At 38.6% G+C, this 18228-nt stretch overlaps 2 protein-coding genes across 3 annotated transcripts in view; both read right to left on the minus strand.

Annotated features, from left to right (window-relative positions):
* Window positions 1-2843, minus strand: part of GUCA1C (guanylate cyclase activator 1C) — a 31763-nt gene extending 28920 nt beyond the window's left edge. For both annotated transcript variants that reach the window (XM_058555528.1, XM_058555529.1), the window contains exon 1: window positions 2640-2843. In XM_058555528.1, the coding sequence (XP_058411511.1) occupies window positions 2640-2843 (204 nt within the window). The remainder of the gene's footprint in view (window positions 1-2639) is intronic.
* Window positions 2844-7310: 4467 nt separating this feature from the next.
* Window positions 7311-18228, minus strand: part of MORC1 (MORC family CW-type zinc finger 1) — a 162797-nt gene continuing 151879 nt past the window's right edge. The window contains exons 27-29 of the mRNA XM_058556516.1: window positions 17168-17221; window positions 10200-10394; window positions 7311-7448 (exon numbers count right to left, since the gene is read on the minus strand). Coding sequence (XP_058412499.1) covers window positions 7311-7448; window positions 10200-10394; window positions 17168-17221 — 387 coding nt within the window. The remainder of the gene's footprint in view (window positions 7449-10199; window positions 10395-17167; window positions 17222-18228) is intronic.

Consider the following 18228-nt stretch of genomic DNA (forward strand, 5'->3'; position numbering starts at 1 on the left):
TATTTTCAGGATTGTTAACATTAGGAAACTTAGCCCCAGCAACTTCAACAGGAATGAGTGCTTCATGGTATTTCATAAATGTAACAACCGATGTTCACAACAATGACTCCGATATCAAGAAAATGTATGACCGGCACTTTGAGGAGGCAGGAAAGTATGAAACGCATTTTAGACGGATTTCCATCCAGAATAGTTGAAACTGCAGAGGAGCTCCACAGAAAGAGTAAATCCTCCGGGATTCTGGACAGCTGGCACTTTTATGGATCTAATTAAATATATGGCTTTTTTGTTTTCCTGTGCATAATTGCCTATCATTTCTTACTATCCCTTACAATGAACAATCCTTACTTTTCTCATTTTATGACCTGGTTTTATGCTGAGATCCCACACCTTTCGTAGCATTAGTCATCGCTGCCTAGGTTCCTAAGTAAACATAAAATCTCTATGACGAATCATGATAAACCAGCAGACCTTCCAAGTGATTTAAAGTAAGCTCCTAGATGGGCTTGGCGGTCCCATGACCGTCCCTCAGAGGATTCTCACTCCGGTGGCACACACGCCCCAGGCTGCCTGTTTGGACGTCGTCTGCCCTTGCTCCTCCACAGGGGCTTCATTGTGACAGCACTTCCTTGCGTCCACCCAGCACTCTTTTTCACATGTCCCTGTTCCTGTAGATGAACCACTGACATACACAGCGCTTTCACAAACATTGGGCTAACAACAGACTTGCTGGCATGCGACAAGACATCACCACCTTTGAAGCATAACTAAAGAACTTGATGACAACTCATCTGCTAACGTCTCAGGAATACAGTCAGAGCCTGAGAAGCTGCTGCCTAGAGCAACAGACCTCCATTGTGAAACTGGGCTGCTTATAGCAGGCACTGTGGGACAGCAGCCACACAGAGAGTGAAACATAGACAATGACAAGAGAGACAGAAAGAGAGAGAGAACTGAGAGACACGTACACAGGCAGAGAGAAAGAGAGACAATATGCCAACATGCACACAGTATCCTGTCCTCGTCAGTTCGGGCTGCCATAACAAAAATCACATAGACTGGGTCGTTTAAACAACAGAAATTTATTTCTCATACTTCTTTGGCTGGGAAGCCCAAGATCAAGGCACAGGCAGCTTCTGTGTCTGGTGAGGATCCACTTTCTGGTTTATAGACAACTGTCTTCTCATTGTGTCCTCACATGGAGGAAGGGGAGAGGGAGCTCTGGGGTCTCTTTATAAGGGCACTAATCCTATTCATGGTCTACCTCATGACCTAAACACCTCCCAAAGAACCCTACCTCGTAATGCCATCACATTGGGGTTTAGATTTCAACATATGAATCTGGGGCACAGTCTATAGCATATCCGGAACATATTTCAGAGTTAAGAACAAAAGCAGAATCTGCCTCATTTTCCCACTGATTTGTAAGCTCCTTGGGGGCAGAGCTCTGTTTCCTTGCATCTACACTAAGTAAAATTTATGAGGAGGAAAACCATCATGCTAAGCAGGCAGTGCTTAATTCATGCTTGAAAACAAAGGACAAAAGACAATAACGTCCTAAAACAAATCTGTTCCCAACATTGCTACAAGGATGAAAACAGCTGTCCATTTTGCACAGGTTTAATTTTCCCCTGTACCTGTCTGTCACTTCCTTTTAAGTCACCTGGTTTTGGGGCTTTGGAAAAGGGCTCAAAAGGCTGCCTTTAATTCCATACATCCTAATGGACAGACAGTGCTTTTAATTATATTGAATTAATTATCCCTTCTTTCTCTTTTATTATCACACACAGCCTTCTAAAATCATCTATTTTCCTATGAGTAGTATTCCCCCTTCCCTTTTATTCTAGATGGAATCAGCACATTTTGAAACATACAGATCTACAGGTAAAACAACTGAAATGCACAAGGAGAAGCAGACAGGAAGAACTTGAGCCTGGTATTATTTCAGATTGTTACTTTTTTGTCTTATTTTTTCTATTCTGTATTTTCTTTTCTCTTCTCATCTTTATATTTTTTCAAGACATGAAATTAAATGTACTGCAGCTCCTCAGGAATGAGTAAATTCAAGACAATAGTTGAGTAACAATCTTTAGAAACTAAAATTTATCTGAATTTCAAACTGTAAATTGTTTTGTTTTTCCCCAAACTAAATTGATCAGATATGAAAAAAAAAGTACTATGAAGCATTCCAACTTTTGATTTGAGTACGAACAACACATTGGCTATTGATTTTATCTGCCAATCTAGATGCAATCACACTTTTAAAAGCAGATTCTTGTAATTTGCTTTTCTATAAAATGTCACCAACACATTAAATACTTTGAAAATAGTCTTTGTAAACCAATCTGTACTTATTAGATTTGTTTAAACGATAGCATTAGAATTCCATGCCGAGATTTAATTTGGTTTTAAAATAACTCCCTACATGCAGAACATTTCCAAGGGCAGAGAGGCTAGTTCCCAATTATTTTCATGCCGTCAGTGCTAAGTGTGTTTAATGACTCACTTACCTACAAGCTGTGGGTTCTCTGAAGACGTCCCCGTTCAGTGGGATGCACACATTTTACCTCAGGCTATTTTACATTTTAAAAAAGAGCAAAATGCAGAAACATAGTCAAACGAAAAGTAAAAGGTCTTACCTTGTTCATGTCAAAGGTATTATAGACTTGATCAATATGTTGATTGGCCTTCTGATCCAGACCCTGCAGACCCAAGAGTGTCTTAAATTCATGCAGTGTTTGCAGGCCGGATGGGTATTCCATCATAAATTTTCTGTACCACATATAGGTGTCTTGAGCAAGAACTGCTGTCTGACCACTACCAATAGATTCGCTATTCCCCATCGTGACTCACAGCCTACAGTTTTTCTCAGGCTGTTTTCATGTAATGTCTCTCCGGATTTAGTCCCTCACACGTCACTAAAACTTGAGGCTAACACATGCCGTTAGAAAGCTACTCTAAACCTCTTACAGCTATAGGCTAAATAAGAATAGAAAGCCAGTGAGATTAACCCTTCTGTACAGTTTTAAGACTAGGTCATTTATAGCTAACCAATGGACTCGTGCTCACAATTTTCTGTGAAGGGTAGAGGCAATATTTTAGAGAGGCTAATCCTTGCCATACTTTTAGCCATTAATTGTGTCTACATTCTGCAGTGATACAGCAGGGTCTAATGGAAGGAACTCTGAGTTGCAATCAGGAAGCCTGGGTTCTAGCTTTTGTTCACCACTTATTAACTACATTAAAACATTACTTAGGTTCTCCAGTCTCAGTTTCCCCATCTGTAAAACAGTAACAGGAGTATCTGCCTTTTCACACCTGAATACTGTGAAGATAAATTAGATGAAGAACATGTTTTTAAACCACGGAAAAATGATACATTCTGAGTATTGTTGAATTAAAAGGAAGTCTATGTATAAGAGAGAGAAATGGGTAGAGACAAACATATTAGTAGTAGTAAAAAACACTGTAGATGTAGCAGCCAGAAAAGTGTAGTCTGCAGAGAAAGGAACATATTGGGCTGTGCCTTCAGGCATTGTTCTTGCCTTTTTTTTTCTTTTTTCGCTGTTCTTGTCTTTTCTCTCTCTCAAGTCTGCATCTACCAATGCCCTCTGCTTGCTAGTTTTATCCCACTCCAGTTCCCGAGCCAATCTTGTCCAAGCCAAGCCCAAGTACAATGGACTTGAGAACTGAGTGAATGGGCCTAAGAACTATGCCCACGGTCCAGGACTGGAAATGAATTGCCCCATGTGGTCTACAAGCCATCTTGTGAGTAACACATGGGGAACCATACATAGGAGTAACAGAATCACATTATTTCACCTAGGGTCATCTGGTCCCAAGTATGGTTCTCCCCTCCTAACCTTTCTCCATTTTTCCCCCAATTCTCGTATTGACTCAGTTCATAAATCTGGTCTCTGCCTTAGTCCCTATTCCCTAGTCCTATCTGATTACCTGTTTAAAACCCCAGGTTCTCCTAAAACTAGAGCCACTGTGGCCTCAACGAACTGCCCTGACAGAAAGTGGGGGTGGGTAGGGTGTATACGATTAATTTTGTTTCAAACATACCAATGTAGACTTTCAACAGAAAATTTCTATTTCATAATCAGAGTTAAATAAAAGATGTTCAATAAGGTAATAGAAATTTGGAACTCATTCATTTGGAAGTAGGACTTGAAACCATTAGAGTAGATGAGATTTCTTATGCAAAGTAAAAAGAAAGAAGACGAGATGATGAGGACTAGGCCTGTGGATTATTCAGTCAGGACATATGAGGAATACCCTGTTAGAATCTTCGAAAACCATTCTCTGGGGAAGTCCCTCTTCAGATTTTTTTCTAAATGTCAGAAGGATGCTCAGAGGCATTGACTTCTTATCACCAATGACATTTATTAATCACCAATTTTTAGATTAAAGGAAGAGTGGATACTGATGATGGCAGAGAAAGGTAATGAAAGCTTTCAAGAGGCCAAGAAAATCCCTTGTGGAAGGAAAACTTTGGATAGATCAAGAATATGAGAACCTGAGATCCAGAAATTGTTTTTCTTCATATAAATTATGCTTTTTAAAAAATCTCCATAATGATTACTTCCTGATACAGAAAAAACTTTAAAACTATTACAAATAGTATGAGAATTTTTATATTGGATATAGTATTGATATCCCAAAATCAGGAGTCTTGCTATATAAAACATTAACCAGTTAGAAGACAATAAGAGAAAGTCTTCATTTATAATAGGCCAAAGAATAAATCTAATTACAATAAATATAAATAGAATGTGCCAGATGTATTTGAAGAAAAATTTTAAATGCTAATATAAGACACCAGTGAAGATTTGAACATATGGAAAGGAATATTTTGGTCTTGGGTAGAGAAACTTCATATAAAAAAAGACACAATTCTATCTTAATCTATAATATCACCACAAACCCAACAGAATACAAATAAAATGTGAGGGGTAGGGGCTAATTCTAAGTTTGAATGAGAATTGAACATGCAAGGGTACACAGGAAAATTCTGAAATATAATGTTATTGACTAGCCCTACCAAAACAACATGGGTCCAACACGAGAAAAGATGGAACAATCAATGAAAACTGGAGTTTTTTTTTAGAACTCGGCTCAACTACAAATAGGAATTTAACATGCAATAAAGATGGCACTGCAGATCAGTGGGGAAAAGATTGATTATTGAATTAATAATTTTGGGACAATACTGTGGCTACCTGGAAACACACACACACACACACACACAAAGCAGGATTTTTAACTTATTCCCTACACTAAAATAAATTCTAGATGAATAAAAGATTTAACAGTATAACTACTAAAATCATTATAAGAAAACAGGTAAAATTTCTTTATACCTTTAGCATCAGAAAGTCCTCCCTAAATATGACTACAAAACCTAGAAACCATAGACTAAACCAAAAGAAAATTTTTTTGTGTGAGGAAGATTGGCCCTGGGTAACATCCATTGCCAATCCTCCTCCTTTTGCTGAGGAAGATTGGCCCTGGGCTAACATCCATGCCCATCTTCTTCTACTTTATATGGGACACCGCCACAGCATGGCGTGAGAAGCAGTGCGTCGGTGTACACCCAGATCTGAACCTGCAAACCCGGGGCTGCTGAAGTAGAGCGCGTGCACTTAACCACAATGCCACCAGGCCGGCCCCCCCTCCCCCCAATTTTTAATCCCATAACTCAAAATACCATAAAAAATTAAAAATAAAAAATTATGAGAAAATATTTGTAATACATACAATACAAAAAAGATAATTTCCCTAATATGAAAATAGTTCCTATAAATCAGTAAGAAAATACTTAACACCAAATAGAAAAATGGACAAAGACCAAATTTAAAAACTCAAATGAATTTTAAACATGAAAAGATGTTCAACCTTACTCGTAATATAGGAAATATATGTTAAAGCTACAAGGATATGCCACTTTTCACCTCTTTGATCAGCAAGATAAGGAAGTTTGATAATTCACTGAGTAGGTGAAGGTGTAAGGAAACAGTCGCTCATATACTGCTGTGGGAGTGTATATTAACAACATTTTTATGAAGTGCTATTAGGCAATCTCTACTAATAATAAAATGTGCATACTCTTTGACCCAGCAACTCATCTTCTGAGATTTATTTAACAGATATAATTATACATGTGTGAAATGAATACATTTACAAAGATATTCATGTGCATGTAAATCCAAAAGAATGGGAAAAAATCTAAATGTCCATTGATAAGAGAATAGTTAAATAAATTTTATTTATGTCCATAGAATGGAATAATAAGGAGCACTTAAAGATAATGAGAGAGCTCTACATGTACTGATCCTGACATGAAATGATCTTGAAGGGATATTAAGTGGAAAAACATCAGCATCTTTTGGATGCTGTTACATTCATGTCTATATCTATATAAGGATTTCTGAGGTTTATATACATGGATTGTTTTGGATGGATCACAAGTACCTGGTAAAAGCATGCCTCTTGAGAAGAGTAATGAAGTGGCTAAAGATAAACATGGGGTGAAGACTGTTCCTCATATTCTATTTCACGTGGTCTGAATTTTGTACTATGCGCATGTACATAAAATTAAAATTATACAATTCCACAAACAAATATTAAATGTTTTATTGTTTTTGTCCAAAGTTGCAGACATTTCTAAACAAACAAATAAAATAATCAGTTATCAAGGAAACTGTAAAAATACAATTCCTTATATATATGTAAATATAAAAACACGATTCTTACATATGTGTGATATGTGCTCACATTATAGTTAGAAGATTTGTTCTTTTACTATAACTCAATAACAAAATTATATAAACTGTATCTCAAAGTTGTTTGAGGATTTATATTTTCTGCTGTACTGACTATTGGCTGTAGTGGAGAAAGGGCATAATGTCTTGTCTGTCTTTTTCAACACAAGTTTTAAGAGGTGATTCTGTTGTCCTTTGTATACTGATTTTGAAAATCACTGTTTTCCAGTTTTTACAGTCTTTTAAGTGGAAATAAAATTTAAGCCTAGATGACATTTCCGTCTTTCTTAATGGCTCACAGGGGAACTGGAGAACTCTAAAAATAGTTTCTGAAAGAACAGGAACAGTTAGAGGACTGGGAAATACGTAAATTGTAAATCAGCCTCCATTTCTAAAGTATACAATTTTCTTAGTGTTAAACGGGATGAACTTTACAAGAACTAGTATAAGGGGAAATATTTTTTTGAAAAGAATCTTCCTTTTACTTATTAGCATTTTTTAAAAGGGAATATCTTTTCTGACTCTTAATTTTGAGAAGTACTTTCATTTTTTCTCTAAAGGGAGACTATGTCTTGCATCTGTAGTCTCTTTATTTAAAGTATTCTGAAAAAGGAGATTATCTTCTTTAAGCAAAGCTTCTAAATAACTGTCAATCTGCTCCAGGCCTCCTGCTGGACGCCCCTGGAAAAGAGAAGCGATGATCAGAGTAGAAGACGACGCTGCAGGGTTTCTTCCTGTAATGTGGGCGGTCCCGAGTCTTCCCTGTAATTCATGGAGCAAAAAAACCCACCTAGCATTGGAATAATGCGTTTAACCTTTCAAACTGTTTTCACATTTCATCTTATTTTATGCTCACAAGAGGTTAGGAATTTGGATCATTTTTTCCTTCTTTAGTGGAGAATAGTTCAACTGGTATTTTTCCTTCTACTTAATTACTTGTCATATTCCTAAAGCACCCCCTGCCTTCTCTGTTATAGGCGCTCATCTCCCATTCTAAAAATTCATGAATCTTTGGCCTTACAGGCAAAATTGATGAGTAGGCAAATTTTGGCTTCCCTGTTTCTCCTCTTTCCTCGGTAGCATCTTCTCCCACAGCCCTTGGATTGCTACTCTGATCTGTCTCCTTTGCTCTGTTTCCCTCAGTTCTCTATTTGGGTAACTTCACGCTCTCCTGCCCCAGGCTTTTTGATCCATGAACAGCTGGACAAATGCTCCCTCTTTACTGACCTAAATCTCACTCCCCTCAGGCCCAACCATGGGATCAACTCACTCTCCAACTGAGCCAATGGATAAGAGAATTTTTAGGAAGGACCTTTCAGAAATAATCTTAATTTTATTATTGTTGCCAATAAGTGTCCGGCACCACCATCCTAGTTTCTCCATCCCCTATCTGGTTCCACTGAATGTGCTTCTGCTTTGCTCCCTCTGCCCTAGATTTGCTCTGTCTTCCAACAAGGCTGAACCGTACTGAGTCCCAACTTTGTGACCGGGGCCCAGGTCCTGCAGATGAGTTTCCACGATATTGATATTCACCTAGATTTCTAAATGTTCACTGACGCTGAGGAACGCCCTGTGGGACCCTTTCTGACACTGACCACTCTCGGTCTGCTTGGTCTAGTCTAGTCCTTTTGCTGCTCTCTACCTGGCAGACTAGACTTCCTCCTAGGACCTCAGGTTGGATCTGCCCCCACTTCTCCAGGTGCCTGCCTCATCTGTCTGCTGTGGGGCCACCTCATCTCACGTCTCTGCTCACGGCCACTGCAGTTGCTCTGGCAATCAGAAACAGTGAAAATGGAAATTTCAAGTGGAGGATGAGAGTAAACATATTCGGGCAGGAGCCTCTTAAGTATCTCTCCAATAACGCTAGATAAGATCTTTCATACTCTGCAGGCTAAAGCCCTTCACCTCCTTACCAAACTCTGTGAATAAAACAAATTAAATTAGGATAATTACTCTGGCTACTGTGAGGGAACCCAGGGGTTTGGCATACAGAGAAGAGTAAATTATTATTCTTTCATTCTTTTTCCTAGCCAAACGTAGATCTGCTACTACAAGAACCTATAATTTTTATGAATTTTTCAGATAGAGAGTGGTATTCAATTTCTATGATAGAGAATTTCTTTGGTCTCTCTAGTTTTTCTTGTTAGTGAAACAACACTCATCATTGAAACTCTACGGTGTGCCAGGTTCGGAACCAGACCTTTCACACATGAAATCACTTGCAACCCTTTACAGCCACAAGAACCAAAAAGAGCTCCACCCAAATCCCACTCTCACAGCAAGAAAAAAAATTGAATAATTGGCTTAGGTAGTATTCTTGATAGAAGCACAAATATAATTATCATTATGTGAAAACAGTTAGCAATAATTGTCCTTTTTTATTTTAATAATGAGACATTTTAACTGTTCCTAGACCATCCAAGGGGGACGGATCTTCTCTTCTGGCTATATACTTAAATTGAGCAAAAATATTTTCTGCATATTATTTTATATTTAATACAAGAGAAATCCCATAGAAACGAAAAGACGTATATTTTTTGAAGGAGCAATGGACTCTCGCCTTGAAATGTTCACAGCCAGGGCTGAAACCGAGGCAGCCTGACTTCAAAGTCCATGCTCATCACGTACCATATTGACATCTGGTGAGTTTTCTTGTCTCTCCTCCACTCCCTTCATGGGCAAGGCAGTCCTCCAGCGCTCCAGTCAGGGCTCTCTGCAGGGGACTCAGCTCCTGCCCTTTCACCCTGCACAGCCCAGGAAGGCCCTGGGTCCTGTCCCAGACTCAGGGCTACGTCTGAGTACAAAATGCCACATGCTTCCTAGGCTCACTGTTGATTTCTCAATTTATCTCTAGCATCTACAGAAAGACTTTTCAACTTTGGCTATACACATTTTAATCGTGGACGTATTTTATCCCGCATTTCTATGTGTTATAGTAGAACACGGTCCTTTCCTCATTAGCTCAATCTATCCTAGAAACTCAATCCTTTATGCATTCAAATATACAAACAAACAAGACAGATAGGAATTCATACTCACACGATGTTTCCTGACCTCTCCTCTGAGATTAGAAGAGTCTATTTTTATTTAGGTCTTAGAATAAAATTAAAATATTTCGTTGTCTGAAAAAATTAGAAAAGGTTTCCTACTGGAAATATGCTTTTGAGGAGACAGATGATCAAACTATACCAAGAGCACAAGCAAAGATTCTGATTTTTTTAAGACAAAAAATACTAGACTTTTAAAAAATGTTCTAATATATACTTTCAAAGTTCATTTATTTATGATTTCAATATCCTTACAGGGAGAGTAAGGGCTAGGTTAAGTAACTTGTCCGAGGTCAATAAGTGGATGATGATGTTAGAAGAAACTAGCCAAGTGCTCCTTCCAGAAAGTAGATTCCTACTGCTCAAATAAAATTTTGTTACTTACCAGGTGAAGTTTCTGCAACAATACTGGCAGTTTCACACGAAGATTATTCAGTTTATCTTCAGCAATTTTTCTTTTTTCTTCACATTGTCCCAGAGATATTTCATTAACCACTCCTCTTCTATTTGCATCATAGATAATGGAGTGCATTTTTCTCTTTAGTTTTTTTTCATATTGGACCATGTAAACATTCTGGATCTGGGAATGTTTTTAAAAAGTTTTAGTATATTTTTAAAATATTACTTTCCCCCCTAATATCAGAAAGGAATTTCATACTCCAATTCAGCACATATGTACCAAGAGTCAACTCTGTATGTAGAGTTGACAACTATGCATGTACTATGGGTGGTCTAAATTTAAGACATGTTGATACCTTTAAAGAACTTAAAAACTGATGGAAAGGGAAGAGAGAGGAAGAAAAATGTTCAATAGTCCAGTAACTCTAACATAAGAACAAGAAGGACACACCAAAGTGGGCTTGGAGACCCTTGCTTTGGAATGAAGAAGGAACCCCGTAATGGCTGAATTTGTTCTCCCACCAGTGATACCAGATCATTCAAGGCACAAAGTGGCAGGTGCCTGCGACCCTCTCCACAGCACCCATAGCTCATAGGCAATGACAGAAAGGCCAGCCACTCGGGGCTTTCTTGGCACATGATGTCCTGTTATTTATAACTCAAGTCTGTAGCATCCACACAGCACAGAAGCTAAAGGAAGAGAAATTCCTATTCTGTCACTCTCTTCAGTTGCTTATCCTGATGTAGAGAGTATGGTCATATACTTATGCACATAAGCTTTGCTCATTCAAGAGTCTTGGTTGTCTTCCAAGAGCTCATGCTGTCCCTGAGGCACTCACAGAGTGAAAAGAGGGAATGGAGAAGCCAAAAGCTTCAATTTCAAAATGACATTCATTGCTTGTATCAACATTTCAAAAGGGCCAGGGGATGTTCTGAGAAAAGAGATACAGGGCAAATCGTGTTTTGATAAAAATTTGACTGTTTCTATAATAAGGAGATTTCTGTGTTCTAACATCACTGGGTTGACAGGAAAACTGTAAGGCAGCCTCGTTTGTCTTCTGGGTCTACGCTTCCCCTCTTCCCCCTTCTCCACCACACTCACTAATACATACGGGCCCTTCCCAGACATTGTCCACATCATCCCCTTTAAGCACTCAATGACCTCATGAATTTCTCTTCTGTCTATAAAATCCTTTAAACAGAAAAAATCCCTAAACATATTGAGTTCTGTTTAATAGATATTCACCACTTCCTAAATTCAAGGCACTGAATTTTACTATAGGTGATATAAAGATATATAAGGTCCAGTCTTTGCCCTCAAGAAGCTTCTAGTCTACAGAATGAGATAATACAAATATGCAAATAGTGTATCTTATGGGAGAAAGTGCGTTGTGCTCCAAGTAAGGCACAGATATTGTTAGAGTTGTGAGGAAGGTGTGGAGTCTCCATTAAATTAAAGAGTACTAAAGTCCTGACTTAAAGTACTTGACTTGGATTTACACCAGCAACTTACTCTCCAATTATTTATGCTTTCATGTGCTATTAATTGAGGGGAATATGTGGGAGCAGGGACTTAAATATACTTCCTGGTGGCAAACACTGGCCCTACAGTGTGTGTCACACACACACACACACACACACATATAATGTTTCCTATTAAAGCTGAGACTTAATTGTGAGGTTTGTAGATTGCCATGTGAAGAAATCTTAGATTGTTAGAGTCTTAAACGGCCTGGACGCTTGTGTGAGGGCACCAGGAGTTAGACTCTGAAGTCTTGACCTGGCTCTTCCTATTCTTACCTTATTTTCTGAGTTCTTGGCCTCATTCTTCCAGGAATACACCAAGCTCACTCCTACCTCAGGCCCTTTGCCCTGGCTGCTTTCTCTGTGTGCTAAGTTCGACCCTAGATCTACACAAGGCTCACTCCTTGCCTCAGGTCTGTGTGGAAACACGGCTCAGACAGTCCTTGCTCACTCTATCTGAAATAGCCTTCCCCTTCCCCAACACACTTCACTGTCTATCCTCTGGCCCTGCCCAATTATTTTATGGCACACCACATTAGCATATATTTATTTACTTACGTAGTTAGTATCAATCATTATGTGACACTACACTATGTTTTATTTAAGTGTTTGTTATCTGTCTTTCCCTCTAGAATGCAACCTCAAAGTAAAAAAATTAGTTTTGTTCACCTCTATATTTCCAATGCCTGCCACACAGTTAGCACTAAATAGTGAGGAGTTAGGAGAACAGATGTGCAGTATTCACAGCAAGGGGATTTCAAACACATGGCCCAATCCTGCCTTGAAATCCAGATATTCTGAGATCTTGGAGGGGAATCCACTTTTGAACGTCTTCCATTCAATCTACAAGAAGTCGATGACTTACAACTAAGACAACAACCACTTCCTCCAGGAAGCTTCACAAAAGGTTCCTGTGGAGGCCTCAGTAAACCCAGGGAGTAACATCTCCCATGGCCTGAAGGTGGAGTAGGGTAAATAGAGTCAGCTCAGCTGAAATAAGGAGGGCAGGGCCATAGATAGTTCAGATGTCACCAGCTACTTATAGTTCTTAGTTTTCAGACCTCTAGAATTTTACAGCTTTTGCCATTCTAAACAATAGCCAAGAAACATTTTTTTATAAAAGAAACAACAATAAAACCAAAACAAATAAAATTAAAAATAAATATAAAATATTAAAAACAATATTATTTAGAAAAACAATAATGCTGCTCATCCGGAATAAAAAGGAACAGGCTTTGGTCACGCACTGCATAATGATGTTTTGGTTAACAACAGACCACATATATGACAGTGGTTCCATAGGACAGTGGTTCCATATAGCCAAGGTGTATAGTAGGCTATACCATCTAGGTTTGTAAGGACACTCTATGATGTTTGCACAACCATGAAATCGCCTAACAATGCATTTCTCAGAACACGTTCCCATCATAAAGTGAGGCAGGACTGTATTAATATACTTGAATGGATCTGAAGGGCATTATGCTGAGTAAATAAAGCCAATCATAAAGTGACACCTACTGTATGATTCCATTTCTATACCTTCCTGAAACGAAAAAATTATGGAGATACAGATCAGACTAGTGGCTGCCCCAGGTGAGGGGTGTTTGTATATGTATATGGGGTGTGACTAGTGCAGGGAGATCTTTGTGGTAATGAGAGTTCTGTATCTGGATTTTGTTGGTGGTTACACAAATCTACACATATGATAAAATGAGACACACACTTTACCAATTTCAATTTCCTGGTTTTGATAGTGTATTATAATTATATAATTATGTAATATATAAGCATTGGGGAAAATTGGGTGAAGGGTACATGGGATCTCCCTACTATTTTGTAATTTCCTATGTATAAAAAGTTCAGAAGACAACATTGTTAATATAGTATGACATTAAAAATATTTATATAGCATATTACATTGAAAGTCATATTCAGTCTCTCAAAGTTCACTGTAAAAAGTTTATAATAGCAAACTATATTTCCTTCAAACACTACCAGCTAGTTTCCTGATTTATTCTTCTGCCTTCTCAGGCTAACATCTCTGGGAGGTTTCTACAAAAGGCAACAATTTTGACAACTTTTTAAGCTCAATGTAAAAGGGCCTCTGGTTGCATTAACATTTTAATTAAGGTGAGTAGAGAACTGTAACAAGAGGAGAGGCTTAGTTCTGCTGATTAAACCTACTCTTGTAGAGGTATTCATGGCAGATCAAAAATGGAATTCTTTCCAACCTCCATTAATTTAGAATGGAATTAGGATTGAAAGAAAGGATATTCAACTAAGATTTTAATTTTTTGCCTTGAATTTAAAAGTCAGAGTCTAGCAGCTCTGGAGCTCCAGAATCCCAACAAGTTTGCATAAAGCAAGGCAGGCCTACAAGATGTATAGATTTTGTGCCCTGCTTACAGGGATATGCATGTGAGTGTTTATGCAGGCAGGCACTAGAGCAGAAAGAGCAGTGTGATTGTGTGTTCAATCACAGTGTTGAATCAACTGTGATTCAACACACAAATAGTAAGGTCCAGATGCATTCAAAGGTACTGACTGAACGTTGCCTGGATACAGAGTTTGATGAGAGGATTGCTAACTTCAAGGGAGAAAACAAAGTACAAGAAACTACTACAATACAAGGGAGAAAAAAATAATTAATGCTAAAACAGAGTTTTAAGGTTTCCTCAGAACACAGAAAGTCAAGATTAATTTCACATGGAGAGACTGAGGAAGGCTTGATGTAGAAAGTAGCACTGACTAGGCTCTACATTGGGTGGGCAGGATTTCAAGAGGCCGATTGTGGGCAGGGAGAGTGGGCAAGAGTATTCTGGGGGACAGCATGGGAAAGACTCAGAGGCAGGCCAGTCCAGTAGGTTGGAGCAACTCCACTTTAGATAGAGCAGATGGCTTGTGAGAGGAAAGAATAAAAGTTGGTGGTTTGGGTCAGGTTGTACAGGCCCACCGATGCTGTCATGAACCATCTGCTACTCTAACAGCAGTTATGAAAACCCACGGTGAGGTAGCCAAAGAAGTCTGTGACTTATCAAGAGTCCTCCTATGCTTTGATGTGGCTCTCGTTACTAAAACTACACACCTTAAAGCAAGTTGCATAGATTTGTCCTCTACACAGATTTAAAGGAATGATTTTAATAGTTAATAGCTACCAATCATTAATAAAGTCCTCAAGACCAAGCAGTTTCATGTTAGGGCAGTCATGATTCCAATTGTTCCGTATCTTGCTTGTAACATCTCAGTTTCAACAGAAACTCACAGTCCCCTGACTGTTTATCTTGCTTTGATTCTTTGAATCCCACTTTCCCTGAACATTAAGAGGATTCTACTCATCATCGATGCTAACACTGCTCACCTTGAATAAACACTTTTCTTATTCAGTCTGGCCTCCAAGACCCAACAACCTGGCTCCATTACCAATAGTGTAGACAGTGAAAAGATATCATTTAGAAACAGACATTTCTGGTGGGACACTAAACAACTTGCCTACCATACCTGTCCCCCCTCAACATCTCCCCATATACATCTCATCATGTAATGTCAAGGTCTCAAGTAAGTAAACAATAATTCTTTTATACCAACAGGCTGGGAAGGTGTAGTATACCTATTGCAAGTAACACGTGCAAACTCCATCACTGTCTGGGTAAGAATAAGATGGAAGAAAGTGGTGCAGAGAAAAGAGCTTTGGCGTGGGACAAATCTGGGTTGCAATCCTGAATCTGCTACTTCCTTGCATCATGACATGGAATATTATCTTTCTGACTGTCCTTTTCCTCATTACTAACATGGAGATGGTGACACCTACCTCCCGAAGTTGTGAGAGTTAAATGAAGTAACGTATATGAAAGTCCTAGTTCAGTGCCTGGTTCTAGCGTCTCTTGATCAATCACAGTTTTATATTCATTGATGAATATAATATTAGTGCTAGAATAGGGTCAAAAATATATTGAAAGAAAACTTTGTCTTTTATTTATTGTCTGTTAGGAAATATTCAAGTAATTCTTCAATACTGATTTTTCAACAAAACACTATTCAGAAAATAAACTCACTTTTCAGTTGAACAATGATGGGAAACTAAGAACTACAATTCTCCTTCATTTCCAGTTGCTTATCACAGTCCGGTAGCCAGTGTAGAAACATCAGAGGCAAATATATCAACAGGGGTGTTAAGTTTAGGCACATCCTAAAATTCAAACACTTGGTGATCCAGTCTTTCTAAGAAGGAATCTGGCTTAGCTTCTAATTTTCATTCCAAGTTGCCTAGTTGTGTCTTTGGGCACTTACTTCACAATTCTATTTCATTTATAAAACAAGAATATTCAAATATTCTCTACATTCCCTACAAAAGAGACGAGGCAGTGCCTCTGCTTACAGTTGTGCTTTGCACAACTCCAGGGGAACCATTCACCTCCCGGTCTTTATAGATTTGCATGTTGTTATGACAGTTTTCCAGAAGATGGCTGTAAGCATAAGCACACGGAAGAAATGCTAGTATATGTGCTAGCGATGGAGCTGCTATACCTGTTTCAGCAAACACAGGGAGAGTGTCAGTGAAGAGCTAACATCTCGATGTTGGTCTTGGTGCCAAGAAAAGTTCTAGACTGCTGTGGCCTCTATAATGAGTCTGGGAACCTCAACGGCTGTCCTGGTTCCAACACTAATCCTCTGGGTCAGCTTGGCCAAGTTTACATCTTGTAGTCTCAGTTCCCTCAAGTGTGAATTAAGGGATTGGAGGGCATATAATTTTTTGAGATACTTCTCTAGTAGAACTGAAAGACTCCATGGACTCTTTTCTACCTCCAGGAAATCTTTGAGAAATGGATACACAGTATTTCTTGAAGATTGTAAAAAACAAAAAAGTCTACCGAGAGAGAGAGAAAGGGTGTCATGAAATACACCAAAATATTAATAGCAGTGATCTTGGAATGGTTTGGGATTATGGATGAATTTCTTAAAATTCTTTTTACTTTCTTTAATTAGCATTAATTATTTTTATAACTACTTTTATAATGGAAAGTCATAAACTTAAAAATCTGTTGACAGGATACTAAAAAAACAAAACCCAGAGAGATATCAAATTGTCCAAAATAATTAAAACTTTAATCTACAAATGATTTCTGGTTTAGTCCAGTGTCTCAAGGATTCAGTGAATCTATTCCTTACAGACTCGGCGTGTCATGTTTCCTGTTCAAAATACAGTCCTACTCCAAGCGTTTCATAAGCTTTATGCTGTGGAAACATTTACATTTTAAAATTCAAAAAGATGTTGCTTTGTGACATCTGATATGCTACACATTAATCTAAGTCTTGATAAGTGAATGCAAATTTGATTTCCTTCCAAACCTCACATTTTGAAATGTATATTATTTCTCCTTTGGAATACAGGATCGTTTAGAATATAAATGACTATATTGAAAGGAAGCTTACCTGGTTGAAACATATTTTCAGCTTTTTGTTTGTCTGCTCTGGGCACTGCTCCAGCTGTTTTCACAAATGATAATAGAACAGGATATTAACTTTTAGAGAATGAACTGTCTACAACAGAGTTATAACACACAAGTATCTAGTATTAAAAAAGTATCAAAGCCTAGAACTGGCCAACATTGGTACTGTGGGTCTTTTAAGCCTGGGTCTAATTAAATTAATTACCTAAAGTACATCTCACCTCATTCCAAAAAAGGATTAAAGCAGCTTGCATCACTAATACAACATGGTCAAAAAAATATGAAGATGAAAAAAAAATCAAGGTGAAGGAAAAGTAAAGGATAAATAATAAATATTCAAAAGGATGTCTGGGGCTGGCCCAGTGGTGTAGCAGTTAAGTTTGTGTGCTCTGCTGCAGCAGCTCGGGGTTCATGGGTTGGATCCCGGGTGCAGACCGATGCACCGTTTGTCAAGCCATGCTGTGGAGGCATCCCATATGAAGTAGAGGAAAATGGGCATGATGTTAGCTCAGGGTTAATCATCTTCAAAAAAAAAAAAAGATGTCAAGAAGGTAGCTGGAGTCTGGTTTCTTGGATGGGAACACCAGAGAAATAGACTGGGGAGTCAGTGGCATATGGGATAGTATTGAAATCAGAGACGAGTTGAAGTCACCTGGAAACAGCATTTAATAGAGAGAAGAAAGTGGCCCAGGAGCGAGCCCTCTGACACGCCAACCTTTAGAAACCAAACAGAGAAATAGTGCCAGCAAAGATGGGAGGGAGGCAAGCAAGAAAATGAGAAGGGGGTTGTGGAAGCTGCTCAGAGAAAGTCTGCAAAGAGAAGCAAGTGCTTGGCTGAGCTGAAGGCCTCTGAGAGGTCAGGTTTATAAGTGACCGCTGCATTTGTGGGCATGGCGGTCACTGGTGGCCTGGCAAGGCGGTCCCAGTGAAGGAGTGGAGTCAGAAGCCCGATGGGAGAGGATGGGGCGAGAGTTGAAGGTGAAGAAGCAGAAACAATGACTGTAGGTTAGAAAACTAAGGATTTCACCCAGGATCAGAATAAGG

The sequence above is a fragment of the Diceros bicornis genome, chromosome 15 (genome assembly GCF_020826845.1).
Source record: "Diceros bicornis minor isolate mBicDic1 chromosome 15, mDicBic1.mat.cur, whole genome shotgun sequence".
NCBI classification, from domain to species: Eukaryota; Metazoa; Chordata; class Mammalia; order Perissodactyla; family Rhinocerotidae; genus Diceros; species Diceros bicornis.